Source organism: Dryobates pubescens, chromosome 3, assembly GCF_014839835.1.
Source record: "Dryobates pubescens isolate bDryPub1 chromosome 3, bDryPub1.pri, whole genome shotgun sequence".
In the NCBI taxonomy this organism is placed as follows: domain Eukaryota; kingdom Metazoa; phylum Chordata; class Aves; order Piciformes; family Picidae; genus Dryobates; species Dryobates pubescens.
In genome coordinates this window covers 39,720,865-39,739,292 of record NC_071614.1, presented here as the reverse complement: position 1 = coordinate 39,739,292, position 18,428 = coordinate 39,720,865, and the positions used below count along the sequence as shown (strand labels likewise).

At 37.9% G+C, this 18,428-nt stretch overlaps 1 protein-coding gene across 3 annotated transcripts in view; it reads left to right on the top strand.

The window, feature by feature from the left end:
- The window catches only part of PXDN (peroxidasin), an 84,397-nt gene that overhangs the window by 29,757 nt on the left and 36,212 nt on the right, over positions 1 to 18,428 (top strand). For all 3 annotated transcript variants that reach the window (XM_009902101.2, XM_054179991.1, XM_054179992.1), the window contains exons 4-10: positions 2,840 to 2,911; positions 9,937 to 10,008; positions 10,612 to 10,683; positions 12,739 to 12,908; positions 14,321 to 14,438; positions 16,830 to 16,999; positions 18,003 to 18,275. In XM_009902101.2, the coding sequence (XP_009900403.2) occupies positions 2,840 to 2,911; positions 9,937 to 10,008; positions 10,612 to 10,683; positions 12,739 to 12,908; positions 14,321 to 14,438; positions 16,830 to 16,999; positions 18,003 to 18,275 (947 nt within the window). The remainder of the gene's footprint in view (positions 1 to 2,839; positions 2,912 to 9,936; positions 10,009 to 10,611; positions 10,684 to 12,738; positions 12,909 to 14,320; positions 14,439 to 16,829; positions 17,000 to 18,002; positions 18,276 to 18,428) is intronic.

Here is an 18,428-nt window from a genome sequence, read left to right as displayed (position 1 = left end):
GTGAGTGCTGCTGATTTTTATTTTGTATTCTGCTATCTCTCTTCATTAGGCAAATATGTATATATATGTTTCTTTCTGTTAATGTCCTCAAACAAATATCTATACAATTAAATAAAATTCTTGTTGGCACATATTTCATAGGACATACATTTTTGTAGCCGTGGGGTTGCTGGGGTTTCTCTGTGAAGAGGGAACATAATGGATTGGTGTCATTTGTGTCCTGCATCTGAGAGTTTTCTGATCAGGATGGAAAAATAATTATGTTTTAAAGACAAATCACAAATAAGCTCCCACCACAATGGCTTGGTTGGAGCTCCAAAAGGGGACGTGAAAGACTGCTCCCTTCCCTGCAGTATGTGGTAAAAAGTTGCAAAACTGCAGTCATCATCCCAGGTTTCTTTTTACCTACCTTTGGTTTTCACTTTGCCTTACTGCAGAGAGTAAATAAATGTCACATCAGTGATTCTGTTAAAACTTTCAAAAAAAAAAAATCTGCTCTGATCAGAAATTTAGTACACAGAGGAATAAGATGAATTTGCATGTTGCCAGGTTGAGGGTATTAAGAAAGATGAAAACCACTTCAGCCTTTCAGTCCTTCAGATTTTCTGAGGACTGAGAAGAAATGGTGGATTTAAATTTCTTACTGGAAAATAAGATAGGAATTGAATATTATCCAGAGGGGAAAATCAAGGAGAGACAAAATTGTAATGACTGTGATCCTTGAATTAGTCAAAACAAGCAGTATTTTTTTCCAAATGTAATAAAACCCAATTTTGCATCCGAATGAATCTCTTTCAAATTATTTTAGAAGTTTTTACAGTAATTTCATATGACAGTATTTTTTTCTGTCTAATGTGTTTATATTGTTTAGTGTTTTAAAAACCTCAGAAATTGTTGCTTTCTTGTTAACTCTGTTATGGAAGGAAAACTGCTTTTTGTTCAGCTATATATCTATGTTAATTAAACATCTGAGTCTCTGCATGTGTTGGAATCTCAGCAAGCAATGCATTAGAACATTGTATTTAGACTCAAGGGGAGGATACCGCTCCATATTGTCCCCCAAAATTGTCATGAGTTGAATATCAAAGATGCAATTTTTTTCCTTGTTAGGATCTATTGTGAAATGTTGCCTGTTGTCAATACAAAACTGCCACCAGCACCAGAAGAGCCAGTATTTTATCTTTTACATCAAAAGAAGTTTGAAATATTTCTAGTCACAGAATCACAGAATGTTAGGGGTTGTAAGGGACCTTGACAGATTATCTAATCCAACCCCCTGCCAGAGAAGAATTATCTACTGTAGGTTATACAGGAAGACATACAGGCAGGTTTTTAATGTCTCCAGAGGAGGAGACTCCACAACCTCTCTAGGCAGCCTATTCTAGTGCTCTGTCACCATCACAGTAAAAAGTTTTTTTCCCTTTTTTTATGTGGAACCTCCTGTGCTCCATCTTACACCCATTGCCTCATGTCCTGTCATTGGACATCACTGAGAAGAGTCTGGCCCCATCTTTCTGAATCTCACCCATTACATACTCATAACCATTAATGAAGTCACCCTTCAGTCAGCTCTTCTCTAAGCTAAATAGCCCCAGCTCCCTCAGCCTTTCCTCGTAAGGGAGATGTTCCACTCCCTTAATCATCTTTGTGGCTCTGCAGTGGACTCTTTCAAGCAGTGCCCTGAGGTTCTTCTTGAAGTGAAAGGCCCAGAACTGAACAGAGTATTCCGTATACAGCCTCACCAGAGCCAAGCAGAGTAGAGGGGGAGGAAGTTACTGAAAACTGTAATAGCAGAAAACCCAAACTCACTACTAATAAAATGCCTTCTAATAAAGCCATTTGTGGTACAAAGTCTCTTCATCCCCTTTCCATAGAATTCCATGCCTCATTAACTGAGTTTCAAATCATTTGTCAAATAATTGTGAGAAAGTTCTTAACTGCAAACCTGTGCCTAACCTAACATAAAAAAAGGGATTGACTGACACTGAACTGCAGAACTATTTTGATTTCCTGCCTCCTGCAGAAACTGCAGTCATCAACTAACTGTGATTTTTTTTTATTCCAACACCCTCTCACTAAGCCATCCTTGCTGTTAAAAGCATGATGCGCACGAGCACATACACTGATCCATCTTGATTTAACTCTGTAGAAAAAAGTGGAGACTACATATGTAAACACAGCAGTATGCTGCATATGTTTATTCTGTTTACATGATAGGCTATCAGTGGGGGCCTAATGTCCCCCTTCTACATCATGTTCTGTGGAAGTAATACCAATATTCTAACTTCTCTTTTTCTTTTTTTTTTTTCTTTTAATATTTGAAAGGTAACACAGGTGAAGCTATAAAAATTTTCAGTTTGTCCTCTTAAGTCCAGTCAAAAGACTTATTCCATCAAAATTTTCAATATTTGTGCCAGTATTCAGATCAGATATTTTAAAGAAGGAAAAGGACCAATGGCATCCCCACGTGTTCTGGTGGCAGAACTTAGCTTCTGATACAATTCTGTCCCACTGAGTTGAATTTATTTTGACTTTTGGCAAGCCCATCAAGAAACTAAGGGGCAAAGAAAAGAGTAAGTAACAACAGTGAGCACTGGGAAGCCCAAGACCATCCAGGTGACAGCCTACAAGGCTCCAGACTTGTCTTTCCTGGCAGACATTTTGGAGTGAAATGTGAAGGACAAAGTATTTTTATGTGTATGTGTTTAGGTTTTGTTTTGTATTTTTTTTCCTAATATATAGTTGAAAAACTGTCTTCATGTGTCAACTTAATTCTTCTTTTCCACCTTCATGTAGCTCTTGTTTGTGTACTAATATTACTGATTGTTTCTTGTTTCAGCTATTTGTACAAGAATGAAATCCAGTCAATTGACAGGCAAGCATTTAAAGGACTTGCCTCTCTAGAACAACTGTAAGTGCCTTTTCTCTTCTGTGCTGTCATCTTCATGGTTCCCCTGCAGAGGAAAAGTGCACGCCTTGATCCACACATCCTGCCTGCATGCTCTGCATGTCTGCACTCCCTGGGTTGTTAGGCAGAGAACCCCATGATCATTATGTGAAACCCCACAATTTATCTATGTGTCAAATTCCTAGTTTCTGTGTTTGTCTTGTACGTGTGTCCCTATACATTGTTACATAGCTTTGATGCAGAAGCAGCATTGTTGTGGGAAGTATTGAAAACCAATGTGTATTACTCAAAGATTCTGATTTGATTTCTGTAGGTTTTATGTCATTGCAATTCCTTTGACTGCAGCTGTTAATTAATTTTATGCAGTGTAACTGAAGCCGAATTAATCTGAAGTTTAACCCAGTTTTGTTACAGCTTAAAACAAGAGGAGGTTTTAAAATTAAACCCTTAATATTATTGATGTGTTAATCATTGCTGTATACAGGTTTTTAAAAAGAAAGTTTATTGCTTGTAATGTAGATATTTCAGTCTTCCTAGAAGACTGATTAAAATAACGTTCCTTTTCCTGTATGATGACTGAAGAATAATTTCCATTGGAAAAGAATGAAAAATGCACTCTTTAGCGTAACAAAAACTGATCGTATTGATTCAATGAAGTTTAGCTATATTTTCTATAATCAGAAAGCATTGCTGAATGTTCGTAGTGCTAATGTTTAGAAAACAGAGCTACAAATCCATGGCTGTTTCATGGTTTGACTGCTAAATAGCCCTTCTCCTGGGCAGATCTTAAAAAGGCGGCTTGCCAGGTGGGAAAACAGAAGCACAGGAAACCAGTGGCAAGCCTGGAAATTAATTTACTGGAGAGCACTCACTGAGATTTGTAGTTTAGGAAATGCTGTTTATGCAGCATTAGCATAAAAATAGGTCCTGGCTCTACAAGATTTGCTTTATCAAATCATCTTTGGAGAAATATTCTGCTCACAAGACAAAAGCTTTGTAAACAAGACTTGTAACTTCAGTCTGGGACAGTACTGACTACTCAGTAAATGTTTCTGCAATTTGAGTCTTCAGTGGCCTCAAGTTATCAAACAGACTTTGCTACTGGATGCATTGACTCAGCCAGGTGCTCTTTTCTGTGCTCAAGAGAGTTCTTAGTAGTAGATGTTGTGTTCCACATCTCAGAGAAAGACTTCATTCATTGTAATTTCTTCTACTCCAGTGGACCATAATGGAACTGGTAGTTGCTTTTAAAAATTAACCTGAACAGCAAAGCAAACACTTTTCTCTTTGTTTGTTTGTTGTGGTGGTTTTTTGTTTGGGTTTGTTTGTTTGCTTTTTGTTTGGTTGTTGTGGGATTTTTTTTTGTGTGTGTTGTTTATTTGTTTGGGATTTTTTTTTGGTTGTTATTTTGTTGTGCTTTGAGGGACACTGGAAATACAGTACGATTTAGAAGGCCTATTGTATATATAAGGGAAGAAAAGCCTCAGTATATACTGTGGCTGACAGAATCCTTCTGAAACCTCTGCAGCAGAATACTTAGCTGCTGATGTAGTAGAAATATCCTTTTCTTTGGAAACTTCTGCCAGGGGAATAAGATCCATGAATGAGATCTTGAAACTCACTTGTGCTAGAGTAAATTCTGAAAACAAATTGGCAGTTCTAGATGTTCAAACAAGCTGAGCCATACATACTTCGTCACCTAAGTCTTCAGACAAGGCAGGGCACAAAAGGAGAAATTCAGCTGATGAAAAGTAGATGCTTAGTACCAGTTTAGACCCTTATGTTTGGCTCTGGCAAATGAGACACAAAGCTGCAGGAAACTTGCATTTTTTTTGAGCAGCAGCTGAAGGGAACAAAAGCTGCCTGGATATGCTTGTGCTTAGACAACTGCTGTCTGCCTCTATGTGCCTGTACTTAGACAACTGTATCCCGCCTGTAATCTCACAAATACCTGGCTTGGGGTGGCACAAATTTGCTCTATCTGGATCTTAAGATCAAGCTCTAAATGCAGTCTGTTTCCAGATTTGTGTACATTGTTTCTCTTCCAATATCTGCTCCCATTTTTTCAGATCTTGACTTAAGAACTCTGTGTATCAGGGACAAAAAACACTCCGTGCAGTCCTTAACTGGCAAGATCCCCACGTGCTAAAAGAATTGTCTAAATCTATTTACCTAATCTTAGTCAAATACTTATGATGTATTTTAACTTTCATATTAACATATTAACTTTCCTCTTTGAAAGCTGTTACTAGAGTTACACTGTAGTTTGTGTACACATGTACCAGTTTGGGGGAAATGTATAGATACAAAAGCATTATTATAGATACAAAAGCATTGCAATGCAGCTTGTCATATTAATTTTATTTCCCTAAATCCAAGTTTTGGTAGCTTTCAAATGTTGTGAGTTTTAAGTTATATGTTATGATAAGTTCCTGGTTCTTGCATAACTGTGTGAACTACTATGCACATTTAACACAGCAGAAGCTGATTGAGGCCTCATTGCTGCAAAAGTACCTATGGTGAGGAATAATGGAAGAGAGTTCATTAATAAATGGTCAGCCAAAGCCAGCTGGGGACAGCATACTTGGGTGACTGGAAAAGGATATTTATCTAGTGTTATTTTAAAAGTCTTTAATGAGATTCCATAATCTCCTTAAGCATCCTCTTCCAATATTCTGTACTGTTACTGTAAATTCTTAACCACTTAAACTTGCAGGTTAAGCCTGTTACTTCTTGTCATACCCCTGGGCAGGGAAACTCTGTGATAAATGTGGGAAAAATATGTTTGTTCATTCTTTCAAATAACAAGAATAGCAAACATGCTACTGAAATATTCAGAACATAGGTTGTACTCAACTAACATTTTTTAAGTACTTCCCCAGAGACATAGAGACACTATTAGAACTGAACAATTGGCATGTAAGATAAAAATAATCCTCTATAACAATATTGTGCTACAGAAGATGGAATCTTAAATTTAGTGCTGTGAAAAAGGCTACTGGAACTGAATTTCCCTATAAATATTCATCCTTCAAGATTAATAAAAACAAAGAGAAAATCTGTACCATGCTTATTTGAACAAATCTTTCTCTAGATGTTTGTTTTGAACTTCTTTTCCTCTAAGTATTTCCTTCTGTTTAATCCATGCTAGAGAATTACAAAAGTAAGATACAAAGGTATTTAAAGATCAGTCTTGCATGCTTATCCCTTAGATTTCCATTATGCAAGTCTTCTATCTCAGATTCATTACATCATATTACTATTTTAAAGAGCATTTTATACTCTGAATATAAAAGTTGTCTTTAAAGATGTGTCAGTGTGAGATTATTTCCTGAATATGATTACCTTTAAAGTGAATTTCCATACCAAGAAATACTCATATTAATTAGAATATTAAAAATCCTTTCAAAAAGTATTTATGTGATACATGGAATGAAAGAATGTGGTAAACCTAAGTGTAGGTTGTAAAGCTAAGGATTCGTTTATTCTTTTTTTTTGCAGACTTACAGTGCAGTTTGGTTTCTGCATCTGTTTTGCTTTGGACTTACGCTTGTTGCTAATCACTTTGTCCACATATTTAATACTTTGTTGTATTCCTAAATTGCCTGGCAAGTTACTTTTTCTTTTTTGGTAATAAAGACTTGCAAAAGCCAACCGACTTGTTATATGAAGCAGTCAGGAGTATTTTCCAGTTGGACTCTCTGGTTGGATTTTTTGAGCTACTTTAGGTAGCATGATTTTTGATGAGGTACAGCTAACTGTTACAATGTGCTTCAGTGGCTATTCTGATAGTGTCTGCCATGATTTGAAATTATAAACAAGGCTAGGTTTCTACCAGAAGCATGTTGTAATTAGACTGATTAACTGTGTTGGAAAAACAAGATGAGTTTTCAAGTACATGATGTACTATTTATATCTGTAATTATATTAACCTTGAATACTAAACAGCAGCCATGAGCTGCTGCTTTGAGTTTAATGATGTTTACATCACTTAAACCACATGAGAGAGGTGTTCTTGCTTTTCCTCCATTTGCTAATCTCATCTCTGATCCATGGATATGAGGAAGGGGTTGTCTCAAGCTGCGCCAGGGTAAGTTTAGGCTCGAGGTGAGGAGAAAGTTCTTCACCGAGTCATTTGTCATTGGAATGGGCTGCGCGGGGAGGTTGTGGAGTCACCATCCCTCGAGGTCTTCAAGAGGAGATTGGACGTGGCACTTGGTGCCATGGTCTAGTCATGAGGTTTGTGATGACAGGTTGGACTCAATGATCCTCGAGGTCTCTTCCAACCTTGGCGATACTGTGATACTGTATGCATCAATGTTCCTGCTTTTCACACATCACCGAATAGTAGGGGTTTGAAAGGGTCTCTCAAGATCATTATTCCAATGCCCCTGCTACGGCAGGATCACTTAGAGTAAATAATACAGGAGCATGTCCAGGCAGATTTTGAATACCTCCAGGGACAGAAACTGCACAACCTCTCTGGCCAGCCAGAGAACTATTGTTCTGGTAAGAGGGGTTACTCATACCTACAAATCCTTGCTTTGTCAATGCCCAAAGAAGTACAAGAGTTTAATTTATTGGGAAGATAAGGAGATATGTTTACAAGGTGCTCATGGATCACAAAAAGGCAAATAAAATTGACTAAGTGAAAAAGGAAAAAAAAAAAAAAATCCCTGTTGCCTGTACAGGAACTAGTTGTTTGTAATGTTTTTCCAAAATCAAAGTTGCTTCAGAAGAAGTAATGAACTCTAGAGTTGTGCCTGATATTTCCCTTCATGTTCTTTTACTCCAGTGGTCCCCACCTTGCCTTACATCCTGCCAAATACTGCTGATATTGGGGAAGTGGGTGAGCAGAATCTTGGCTCCTGGCAAGCTCTGCCTGCCTACCTCATGGCCAGGCCCTGCCTGTGGAGCAGAAACCAGCCCAGTCCTGATGGTCCTTCCTCAGGTCTGAACTTATTGAAGTTTCTCTTCTCCCCATTTGTGATTCAAATGAACTTTGCAGGAAGTACCTGCCTCTGAGACATCTGTTGTGGTTTTTTTTTTTTGTTTGTGGGGTTTTTTTGTTTGTTTTTAATTTGAATGAAATTGGCCTGTGTTTTCAAAAGGGAAATGAAGACTGGCAGGCACAGAATCGTATACTCATAGAATCATTTTGATTGGAAAAGACCTTTAAGATCAGTGAATCCAGCCATTATCTAACTCTACCAAGTCTGGTGCTAAACCATGTCCCTCAGCATCACATCTCTGCATCTTTGAAAGACCTCCAGGGATAGGGATTCAACCACCTCCCTGGGGAGCCTCATCCAGTCTTTGAGAACCCTTTTAGTGGAGCTTCTCCTAGTCTACAAACTTAACCTCCTCTGGTGCAACTTGAGGCCATTTCCTCTCATCCTATCACTTGTGACTTGGGAGAAGAGACCAACTTTCACCTGGCTCCAGCTTCCTTTCAAGGAGTTGTAGAGAAGGAGAAGGTCTCCCCTCAGCCTTCCTTTCTCCAGACTAAACAACCCCAGGTCCCTCGGCATGATTGCACCCTTCTCATTTCCTTATGCAAACAGGACTCTACTAACTACTGTACATGGCCATGTGTTGCTCTGGCAGTGAGCAGACTCAATGCTCCAATGTGCCTGATCACATTCCATGCTGATTTATTGGCTTTGTCTGTGGTTCACTGTTCCCTGGCACTGTTGGCTGGCTCACGCTCTGGCTATGCTGCTGCTGGCAGAGGAACTGGGACTCTGCCAGGCACGGGCCTGGCTCCTTGCCCCACACTCCTTCCAGGCTTTGCTGCAACAACTTGCTGGAACCACCACTTCTTTCTACTTTGCTCTCTGTGACAACTGCTCAGCTCAGGTCAAGCAGTAGAGTATGGGCAGTATTTCAGCACAAGGCACGTTCCATCTTCTTTTGTATTTCATGCTGAAGTTTTCACTGTTTTTTGCCCTTTTTTATGGGATTTTGAGGTCTAAGATTTTCTCTTTGTTTTTAAGTGAGAGGCTTGTGTTTTTTTGGCCCTCAGTGATTTCTATTTGTGCACATTCTCTGATGTTCCTGAAGCTGTTAGAGTCAAATAGAAAACTTAAGGAGTTTTGGATAAATTTGGATATATTCAGTAATCAAACTCGATAAATCATTTTCACAGTTCCTTGTGCAAGTCTTAACAATTACTCCTTGTTTTCTCATCTACACAGTTTGGGAGTACACAACATAGCTGACACTGGAATCACCCTGTCTTTGCAGCCTATTGTCCGAGCATTTACAGATTAATAATCTGGTTAATTATCTAGTTACATTGAACTTTGTCAGTTTTACAGCATTAACAACCATGTAATATTTGTTGCTGTGTAATTTTAATAGCGTACACAAGCATCAAACTGCAGAGCATTGCCGTGCTGGTTAATTGTACACAAATTGGTGGAAAGCCCTTTGTTTAAAAGGAGTGCAGTCAAACTTGGTTTTGGATTGCAATTTTGTTTATCTTTAGAGCTGCTGATGGTTCAGCGCTTTAAATGCCAGTATTCATGGACTAGAGGAGGTTACTTCTCAGCATCTTTCAGAATTTTCATGCAGTGTGATAAACAATGAGAACAGTTGCACACTAAACATGTTTGGATTTCTTTTTTTTTTATAGGAAAATAAATGTTTTCTAAAAAACCTGCAACATTTTCGTGTCAAAAATAAATTAAAAGGCTTTGTTTTACCATATATATTTATTCAGGCATTATTACTTTCATTAATATTTTCATCATAATCAAAATGAAATTTGGCAAAATTGTGTTCAAAGTAGTATATCCAAAATGTCCATAAAGTAAGGGGTTTAAACAATTATTTTTTTCCCCACGTACACATGCAGACACACAGTGTGTCTTCAAACTCTTCCAGTAAAAATGTTAAGCATCTACATCACTATCACCATTTAGATGTGTAAAACAGTGTGTAAACAATAGCAAATACTTCATAATACTTTATCTTCATTAAGAAGGCTATTTCAAAATTTTTCTTTCTGTTTAAAATATTTCCAGGTATCTGCACTTTAATCAAATAGAAACGTTGGAACCTGAATCCTTTACCCATCTACCAAAACTTGAAAGGCTGTAAGCTTGGTTTTTTTCTTGGAATAAGATTCAGAAGTCAGCTCACTTCTTTGTTTGAATTGAAGTAAATGTTTGAAACTGGAAAGTGATATTTTTATCATTCCCATGGATTTATTTTTAATCTGAGTTTTTCATTGTAACTACAGCAGTGTTTTTGCCACGAAACTTTGGTCAGGCTGGCCTTAGAGGCAGGCAGAAGTGAGCATTGCCTGTGATATATTTTTGTGTTGCAAAACTATTTCCCAAAGAGCTGTGATCATTGTTTGGCCTAAAATAATTGTTATGAATGAAGAAACAGAAGACTTCTATTATTATTTTTCCCCATTTTTTTCCTTTTTTTCTGAGTTTCTCATTTGAATGTTTAGGAACTCCCATTCTTTTGGTTCCTTTGTCTTTTTATGGCTTCTTTTTGCCTATATGGCCACATGAAATGCACCTTTGAGGTCACTTGAAAATATCAGTCACTGAATTTCTGAAAAACTGTCTTTTTTATTTGTTATTTTGTAAAATTAGTTTTTCTTAAAGGATTTTCAGAAGAATGTGAATGAAATGAGTGCCCTAAAATCAGAATTGTTACGTGTTTATTTCTGTGCTTTTTAACAGATTTTTGCATAACAACAGAATAGCTCATTTGATTCCTGGAACATTTAGTGACTTAGAATCTATGAAGAGACTGTAAGTAAACTGAAATATTATTGAACTATTGAAATATTATTGAACTGAAACTTTAAACAGTTTAATTATTGTTGCAATATTTATCTTCCTTGCAATTGCTTTCTGTTGTGTAACTGTTTAAAATGTTAAACATTTTTTCCTAAGGTGTGCTCTAGGTGTTTATGTTCATAGATTGAGACCACTGCTTCATATCCTACTGTCATTAATGACTGGCTAAACCCTTTTGTTTCCTATGTTGCAATTATTTGTAATCATATGGTCCAATATTTGATTCTTTCAATGTTTTCTGTTAGTTGTTTTACTTGTCCTTATCTGATGATAAAAACGTAGTTGCAAAAAGGTGCTTGATGGTTTAAGAGTATGTTCCTTTCAAAAGCAACTCCATAAGACAGTTCTCCTTGAAATGCCATTAACTTTGAAAATTAGAGGCTTATTAGTCCCCCAGTACCATTTAAAAACTTCAACTCAATAAGAGTACCATAGTCAGGTGACTTTCTAAGGGTTTTCTGTCTCTCACTTTGGATCTCCAATGTTCTAAGATAAACATTCTTTAAATTATCCAGGGCAGCCACTTTGAGAAAGGAAGTCATGTATTGTAATATGGGTGAAGGTGTTCGATCACCCTGAAGGCACTACAAACACAACTTCCAGGCCAAGATGTTATCAGGCGAAGATGTTTATTACGTTACACAGCAAAGTTATATACTCTGTCAGAAGGCACATGTGTCACATCTTAATTGGTTATTTTCTACTGGCCTGCATGTAATTAAGGCATGTAATAGGTTAAAATAACAGAACAATATTCTACATCCAACAAAATTCTGCCAAATTTCTCCCTTCAGTTACAAGATGTTTACATTCTTTTCTAAGTCAGAGAACAAACATAGCTGTTCCAAAGCTATATGAAAACAACCCTTCTCCTACAGTCATGCATTCATACCCCCTTTTCTGGGTGGGCTGCTGAGAGAGTGTGCTTTACTGAGAAAAGAATTGCAAGGGACATAGCAGGAATGAGATCCTGCTTTTTAGGACAGTTGTGAAACCATACCTTTAACTGGAGGGGAGGAGCAGACTAAAATAAGTTTGGGTTATGTATGCACCTTCCACAGTAGCTGGTTCGCTGATACCTCCCTTAATTTCTTATGGAGTTCAGGCAAACAGAAAGGGATGCTTACAGCTGTCCTCTGACTGGGAACAGTTTATCCCTAAAAATCACATAATGACTTTGTGTTCCAGATTTAAATTCTACCAGTAACATCTGACATTTTCCTTCTCATTGTGTATTTTTCATCGAACAGTGAAAAACTCTTATCTAGGCATTTGCACAAGAGGTTAAAAGAAAGACTTAAAAGGCTAGATGATCAGAAAGTTTGCTACCAACAAGCATTGTTTTGTCATGCAATTTTAATTCCAATATCCCTACAGATATATTTAATAGCACATATTTCTGTATTTAATATTTTATGTAGCTACAGAGCCCTCGACCAGAAAGTGCAGCGCTCCATGTAGTAATAGTGCCCTTCACTACTGGAAAGTCAACAATTTACGAGTTCTCATTGTCTGCAATACGCAGGTGCTATAGGAAGCTACTGATCCACTGAACTCAAATTGATTTTAGTGTTTAAACAAAACTCTGTCTCTTTGTCTTAGTTGCCTGATCAGTAAAATGGGAAGTTGTACAAATGTCTGGTTAGCTACAGTGCTAAGCACTTTTAAAAAATGTGCAGAGAATGGTGTAAGTTCCTTATTTAAGCAAAATTTGTTTTAACATGTGAAAAAGCCCTGACTTATTTCTGAATTCTGATGTTTAAAAGAAAGCAGTGCTATTGAACTGTGTTGCTATGTTGAACACAGTACTACTTGTGCAGCAAACATAATATTTTTGGTTTTTTCTGGGAAAGCCTACCAGGACACATGTAAGCAACCTATATTTCACATTGCCTGTTGTCTGTATTCACAGACAAAGGCACTGTTGGTGTTGCAGAATCACTTTGATTCACACAAAATACTCAAATTTTACTAACAGGTGTTGTGGCTTCTGCTTGTTTTGTGCAGGCGGTTGGATTCTAACGCTCTTCACTGCGACTGTGAAATCCTGTGGCTGGCAGAGCTGCTGAAGACGTACGCAGAGTCGGGTAATGCTCAAGCAGCAGCTACCTGTGAGTATCCGCGAAGGATCCAGGGAAGATCAGTGGCCACGATAACACCAGAAGAACTTAACTGTGGTGGGTTTGCCACTTCCTGATGGTTTCTTTAATGTGTTAAATGTACCCACATTTTTGGTTGGTTTGTTTTGGGTTGGTTGGCTTTTTTGGTTGGTTGGTTTTGGGATAGCTGTTGTTCTGTTCTCTTTGAAAACACCAACTGCCTATGGCAAATATTGGTTATTTTCAGAAATCTCCCTGTGTTCCTTCTCAGTTTTTGTCATCTCCTGACAGAACTCATTGATTGTTTTTATTCCTCAATGTATCTTTAGTGAAACAAATATAGTCATGTTTGAAATTTCTCCTTGAGGGGAAAAAAAAACACGTTTATTTTTCCTTCTTATATTTCAGTTTGCATGATAAAAGGATTGTCAGCTAGGGTGGTGTTGTGTTAATATCACTTGGTGTCTTTATTCCCTTCTATACAAAGGAAAGGGAAGGAAGAAACTGTACAAACTGGTCCAAATTTTGCAGATCTTATTGTTAAAAATCCTGGGTTTCTTTTTCAATCAGCTATACTGACAGGCACTGAAATTGTCTGTTACCAAATGATTAATGGACAAGCACTTGTTTTATAATCCCCTTGTTCATCTGTATTCCTTCAGCCTGAGTCTGGCTGCTTAGGCACCATGGGACTCAGCACGACACTTCTGTTCCAAAATCAAAACGTGGATTTCTCATCAAGCTATGGGCATCTGCCTGCCTGCCCATTTGTTGAGGGCAAGTCGTAATGAAATTATCCTTTTGGTTATGTGTTGGGTATCATATAAGAATTATCACCATAAGCATCTACAAAGAACTTGAGAAAGATTGTAAAAAGGGTGTTTCATAGAATCATAGAATGGTTTGAGTTGAAACCTTAAAGATCATCTGATTCTAACCCCAGTGACCTCAAAGTGGTAGAGGTGGGATTGATTCATGCCCTCCCCCAGCAACTTTAGCGCAAGGTTTGCAGGATTTTGTGCAAAGATTTGGTGCAAGAATAATTCATGTGGTGTCCTACCATCTCTCTGCACATTATAAAGAGCTTCAACATGTAAATGGCAGGAAGCAAGCTGGACAAATTATTCTGTAGGAGGCAGGTTAAGCACTGATATTTATCTAGAGGAAGTTATTTTAAATGGCACTTGTGCGTAGTGCTTTAAAGTTTTTCCTTCACAAGCAAATTGAGCCTTTGTGCAAATAAATAAAACAGCTACTTTAGATCCTGATACAAATTTGCACAATCCATTTCCAGACTTCTAAAAGGTCCTAAGGAACAACAGACTTGTGGGAAAAGTGTGTTTAATCCTGATTAAGCATATAAATATTTAAAGTTCAAACATTTGTGAATAATATTTCTCTAAAAAGTATGTGGATTTTTTTTTCATTCACCATTCTTTAGTAGTTTTTAAACAAGTAAGAGCTCCTTTCACATTTTATTGTTGATCCAGAGAGGCCAAGGATTACATCAGAGCCTCAGGATGTGGATGTTACCTCAGGGAATACAGTGTACTTCACTTGCAGAGCTGAAGGCAATCCTAAACCAGAAATTATCTGGCTTCGAAACAAGTAAGTTTCAAAGAGGAAGAGAGAAACATGATGCAAGTATGTTTGTCTTGCTGTGTGTACACTTCTGAGTGCATGTCCACAGGTATTACATGCTAATATATGGAATAGCTACAGCAGAAACATACTATAATTAAAAGTACATGAAACAAGAATGATTCAGATCTGTTTTATTAGTAATTACAAACACTTAAACTTGAGAAAATAATATGACTGTTCATAAGATTTTCAGCTGTTATACCTGCAAAGTTTCTCACACCTGTAAAACTAAAGCGTTGATATGTAAGTACCAGGCAATCCAACATGGACATGTTGCATGTGCAGTTTGTGGGTTAGCTAATGTTTGTGTACATTTTGAGGCAATGTAAAAGCTACTCTGTAAAGCACTCCTACTAGATAAGAGTTAGATTTCTGAGAAGGTCTTCCTTGAGCCCCAGCTCCTCAGAGACAGTTTTCCTCTGAGGTGTAGCTCTGTTCCAGGAGAGGAACATCAATTTCCAGGCTCCTCAGGCTAGTACTTGGAGGCAGGCAAGTGCTCATGAGATTGTAGGTAATTCAGGTTGAAGAGGTTCTCAGGAGGTCTCTAGTGCAGGCTTCTTCACAAAGCAGGATCACAGTATCACAGTATAACTAAGGTTGGAAGAGACCCCAAGGATCATCAAGTCCAACCTGTCCCAACAGACCTCACGACTAGACCAAGGCACCAAGTGCCACGTCCAATCTCCCCTTGAACACCTCCAGGGATGGTGACTCCACCACCTCCCTGGGCAGCCCATTCCAATGACAAATGACTCGCTCAGTGAAGAACTTTTTCCTCACCTCGAGTCTAAACCTCCCCTGGCACAGCTTGAGACTGTGTCCCCTTGTTCTGGTGCTGGTTGCCTGGGAGAAGAGACCAACCCCTTCCTGTCTACAACCACCTTTCAGGATCATACCATATTGCTTATTCTAGTTGGGTCTTAAAAGCCTCCAAGGATGGAGGTAGCACAAACTTTCTGGACACCCTGCTCCATTGCTTCTCCTCACTGCTTAGAGGATGGAGGGAATGAGCTATATGAGATGTGTGTCTTTCAGCAGCCCAAGAGCCAGCCTGCAGCAGAGTAGCTGCTCAAGCTTTGCCCAGAGCTTGTCTCCTTGCAGTAGCACTAGACATAGCACAGCTGAACCAGTCATGTGGCATCACATTGCACCTCTTAAACTGATGTGAATTTACAATGGACATTCGAATTGTGAGTTTACTACTGGCTTAATCAGATTTTGTTTAATAATGCTCTTATACAAATGGAGAACCTGATCTGGAAAATAAATTCCCTCACATTCTATATTAGCAAATGAACCATTTTAGTTTGTTAGTTGCTGATAAAATGGAACAGTGCAGAGTCCTGGTTCAGTGGCTTTCTGCTGATGTCAGTGAGAACCCCACGTGTGAAGCAAGGATACAGCATTTATGGAGTATGTCAAGACCAAAGCCTTGAATTTGGATGGTATAATTATTTCATTAAAATTTTCTTTGGCTTGCACTTTTTATAATAAACAAAGAAAATATATTCAGAATACACATGTGAAAGAGTTTTAAGAAGAAATTTGAGCTTGGGGTGTGGAATTATTGACTCTGGCTTGCTTCCTGGCCTCACGAATGAGAGCAAAGCTCTTTGCAAGGTAGTTGAATGTGGCAAGATTTCAGTCAAAAGCCATTGACCTGTCAAGTATTATGTTGGATAGATCAACAGTCAGACTGGGTTTTGTACATAGGGAGTGAGATCTCGTTCCTCCTCTGTGCTTTCTTCATCATGTAGTCAGGGATGGAGTGAGAAATAATCCTTTTAATAAAAACCCCTAACCATTCTTAGTGTCTCAGAAATGCATCCGTGACATAGCCTAATGATCTGATCTTAATTTATTTTTCAAGCCAGCACAAATTATAATCAGGTTCATTAGTGCTCCTTGAGCAATCCAGACAGAGGTTGGCACAGAGATAGTTTTATAGCAGCTAACACCTCTCCTAATAGAAAGTATCTTGAGTGTTGAACTTACATGATGTGTTTCCAGTGGAAACATCTTAAATTGATTTGCCAGTTAGAACAGCCTTAAAGGGAAGTGAGAACAGCTATGTGTATTTTGTTCACTATTTTCCCTGTAGGCTTTTACTCGTAAAACTGTTTTGACTTTTCATTTCAAGGATGTAATATTTGCATAAACAAAATTGGTTCAGTTTTTGGTTTTCCTATTCTTCTTCTGTTTAGGAGAAAGCTGGAAATTATATAATTTTACTTATCACAGTGAATTTTTTTTCCCCCAAGTTATTTTGAGCAGTATGTTTTGGAGTTTATTGTTTGACAGTTTTTGGTGCTTGTGATTTAAAGCTTTAACTGCAGCAGATTCTTTTCTTCACAGTAATGAACTCAGTATGAAAGAAGATTCCCGTCTAAACTTGCTAGATGATGGCACATTAATGATTCAGAATACTCAAGAAACGGACCAAGGCATTTACCAGTGCATGGCAAAAAATGTGGCAGGAGAAGTGAAAACTCAGGAAGTTACTCTTAGATACTTTGAGTCACCAGGTAACAAACATCAAGTTTGAATTTTACATTCAGGTAGAGAATTGTTTTGTGAATAAGATGGCACAAAATGTTAATAAGAATTTGTTTATCTTTGTTTAGAAGTAAAAAAGTTTTTGAAACACAGTTTGAATAGTACTTGGATGGCTAAAAATTTGATGCTTTGCCACTTTGGTGCTTTTTACATTTAGATTTCATGGGCTTCTTAAGAATTAGATCGTGAAGATGTAATATTCTTAGAGCAAAAATGCAAATCAGACAATATGTTTATTGTAGCATGCAACTCTACTGATAGTCTTGTGGACTGTTTGTAGAGGGTGAGGAAAAAAGCTGTTGCATTGCAACATTGCTCAGTGCAGTCATGATCTGCTCTCTCTGGATATATGAAACCACAAGATTCTAACAGGCCACTCGTGAAAGCTTTGGCACACTCTGTGCAGTCATCTTTGCTTGGGAGCTTCTGAGCCTGAATTTCTGTCTAGCCCGACCTGTTCTTAATTTACATACTTTGCTGTGAGAACATTTTGTTTTGACAATCAGTATCAGGTAAACTTAAAATGTCACTACAAAGCACACTTGTAGTTAGGAAGAGTTGCTAAATTGAGTTGCTTGAAATAAGTTGCTTGATCAGTTTTGTCTTTGTGTGTTTATGGCAATTTTTAGGCAGTTTTTTGTCTGGGTCTTGGTGTTGAGGCCTTTGAAGAGACCCTTATAAAGACCAGCAATGAGAAGGAAATGTTTGAAATTTGTTTTAATGGAAGTAAAAAAAATAGTACAATTAGATTACTTAGATTTTGTTAATTTATTGATATTTATAAATGTCTATAGCTAGCTAGGTTAGGCTTAAAGCAAGGTTGAGTTTGAACCAAGATTAGAAATGTGCTGGAACAGAGGTATCGAACAGAGGTATTAAACCTGTCTAGATTCCAAAAACTGTTGCGATACTCAGCTAAATAAGTGCTGTGTGAACTAAAACTCATATTTAGGCATCTCTCTGTTCTCACAGCCCGGCCAAGTTTTGTGATTCACCCACAAAATACCGAAGTACTAGTTGGCGAGAGTGTAACCTTGGAGTGTAGCGCAACTGGCCACCCTCAACCACGAATTACCTGGACCAAAGGGGACAGAACCCCTTTACCAAATGACCCTCGTGTCACAATAACTCCATCAGGAGGTCTTTACATACAGAATGTGAAGCAGGAAGACAGCGGCGAGTATACCTGTTTTGCAACTAACAGCATAGATAGTATTCATGCAACTGCATACATCATAGTACAAGGTGAGTGATGTTAAACTGAGAGTGGCATGCTGTAAAACACAATTGGAAAAGTATTTTACTTTAATTTCTGTGATTTTTGTATTTTGGGGTTTTTTTAATTGTCAGAAGTGAACTAAGACCACAAGTGTTTTTGTTTTAATCACATCATTGTAG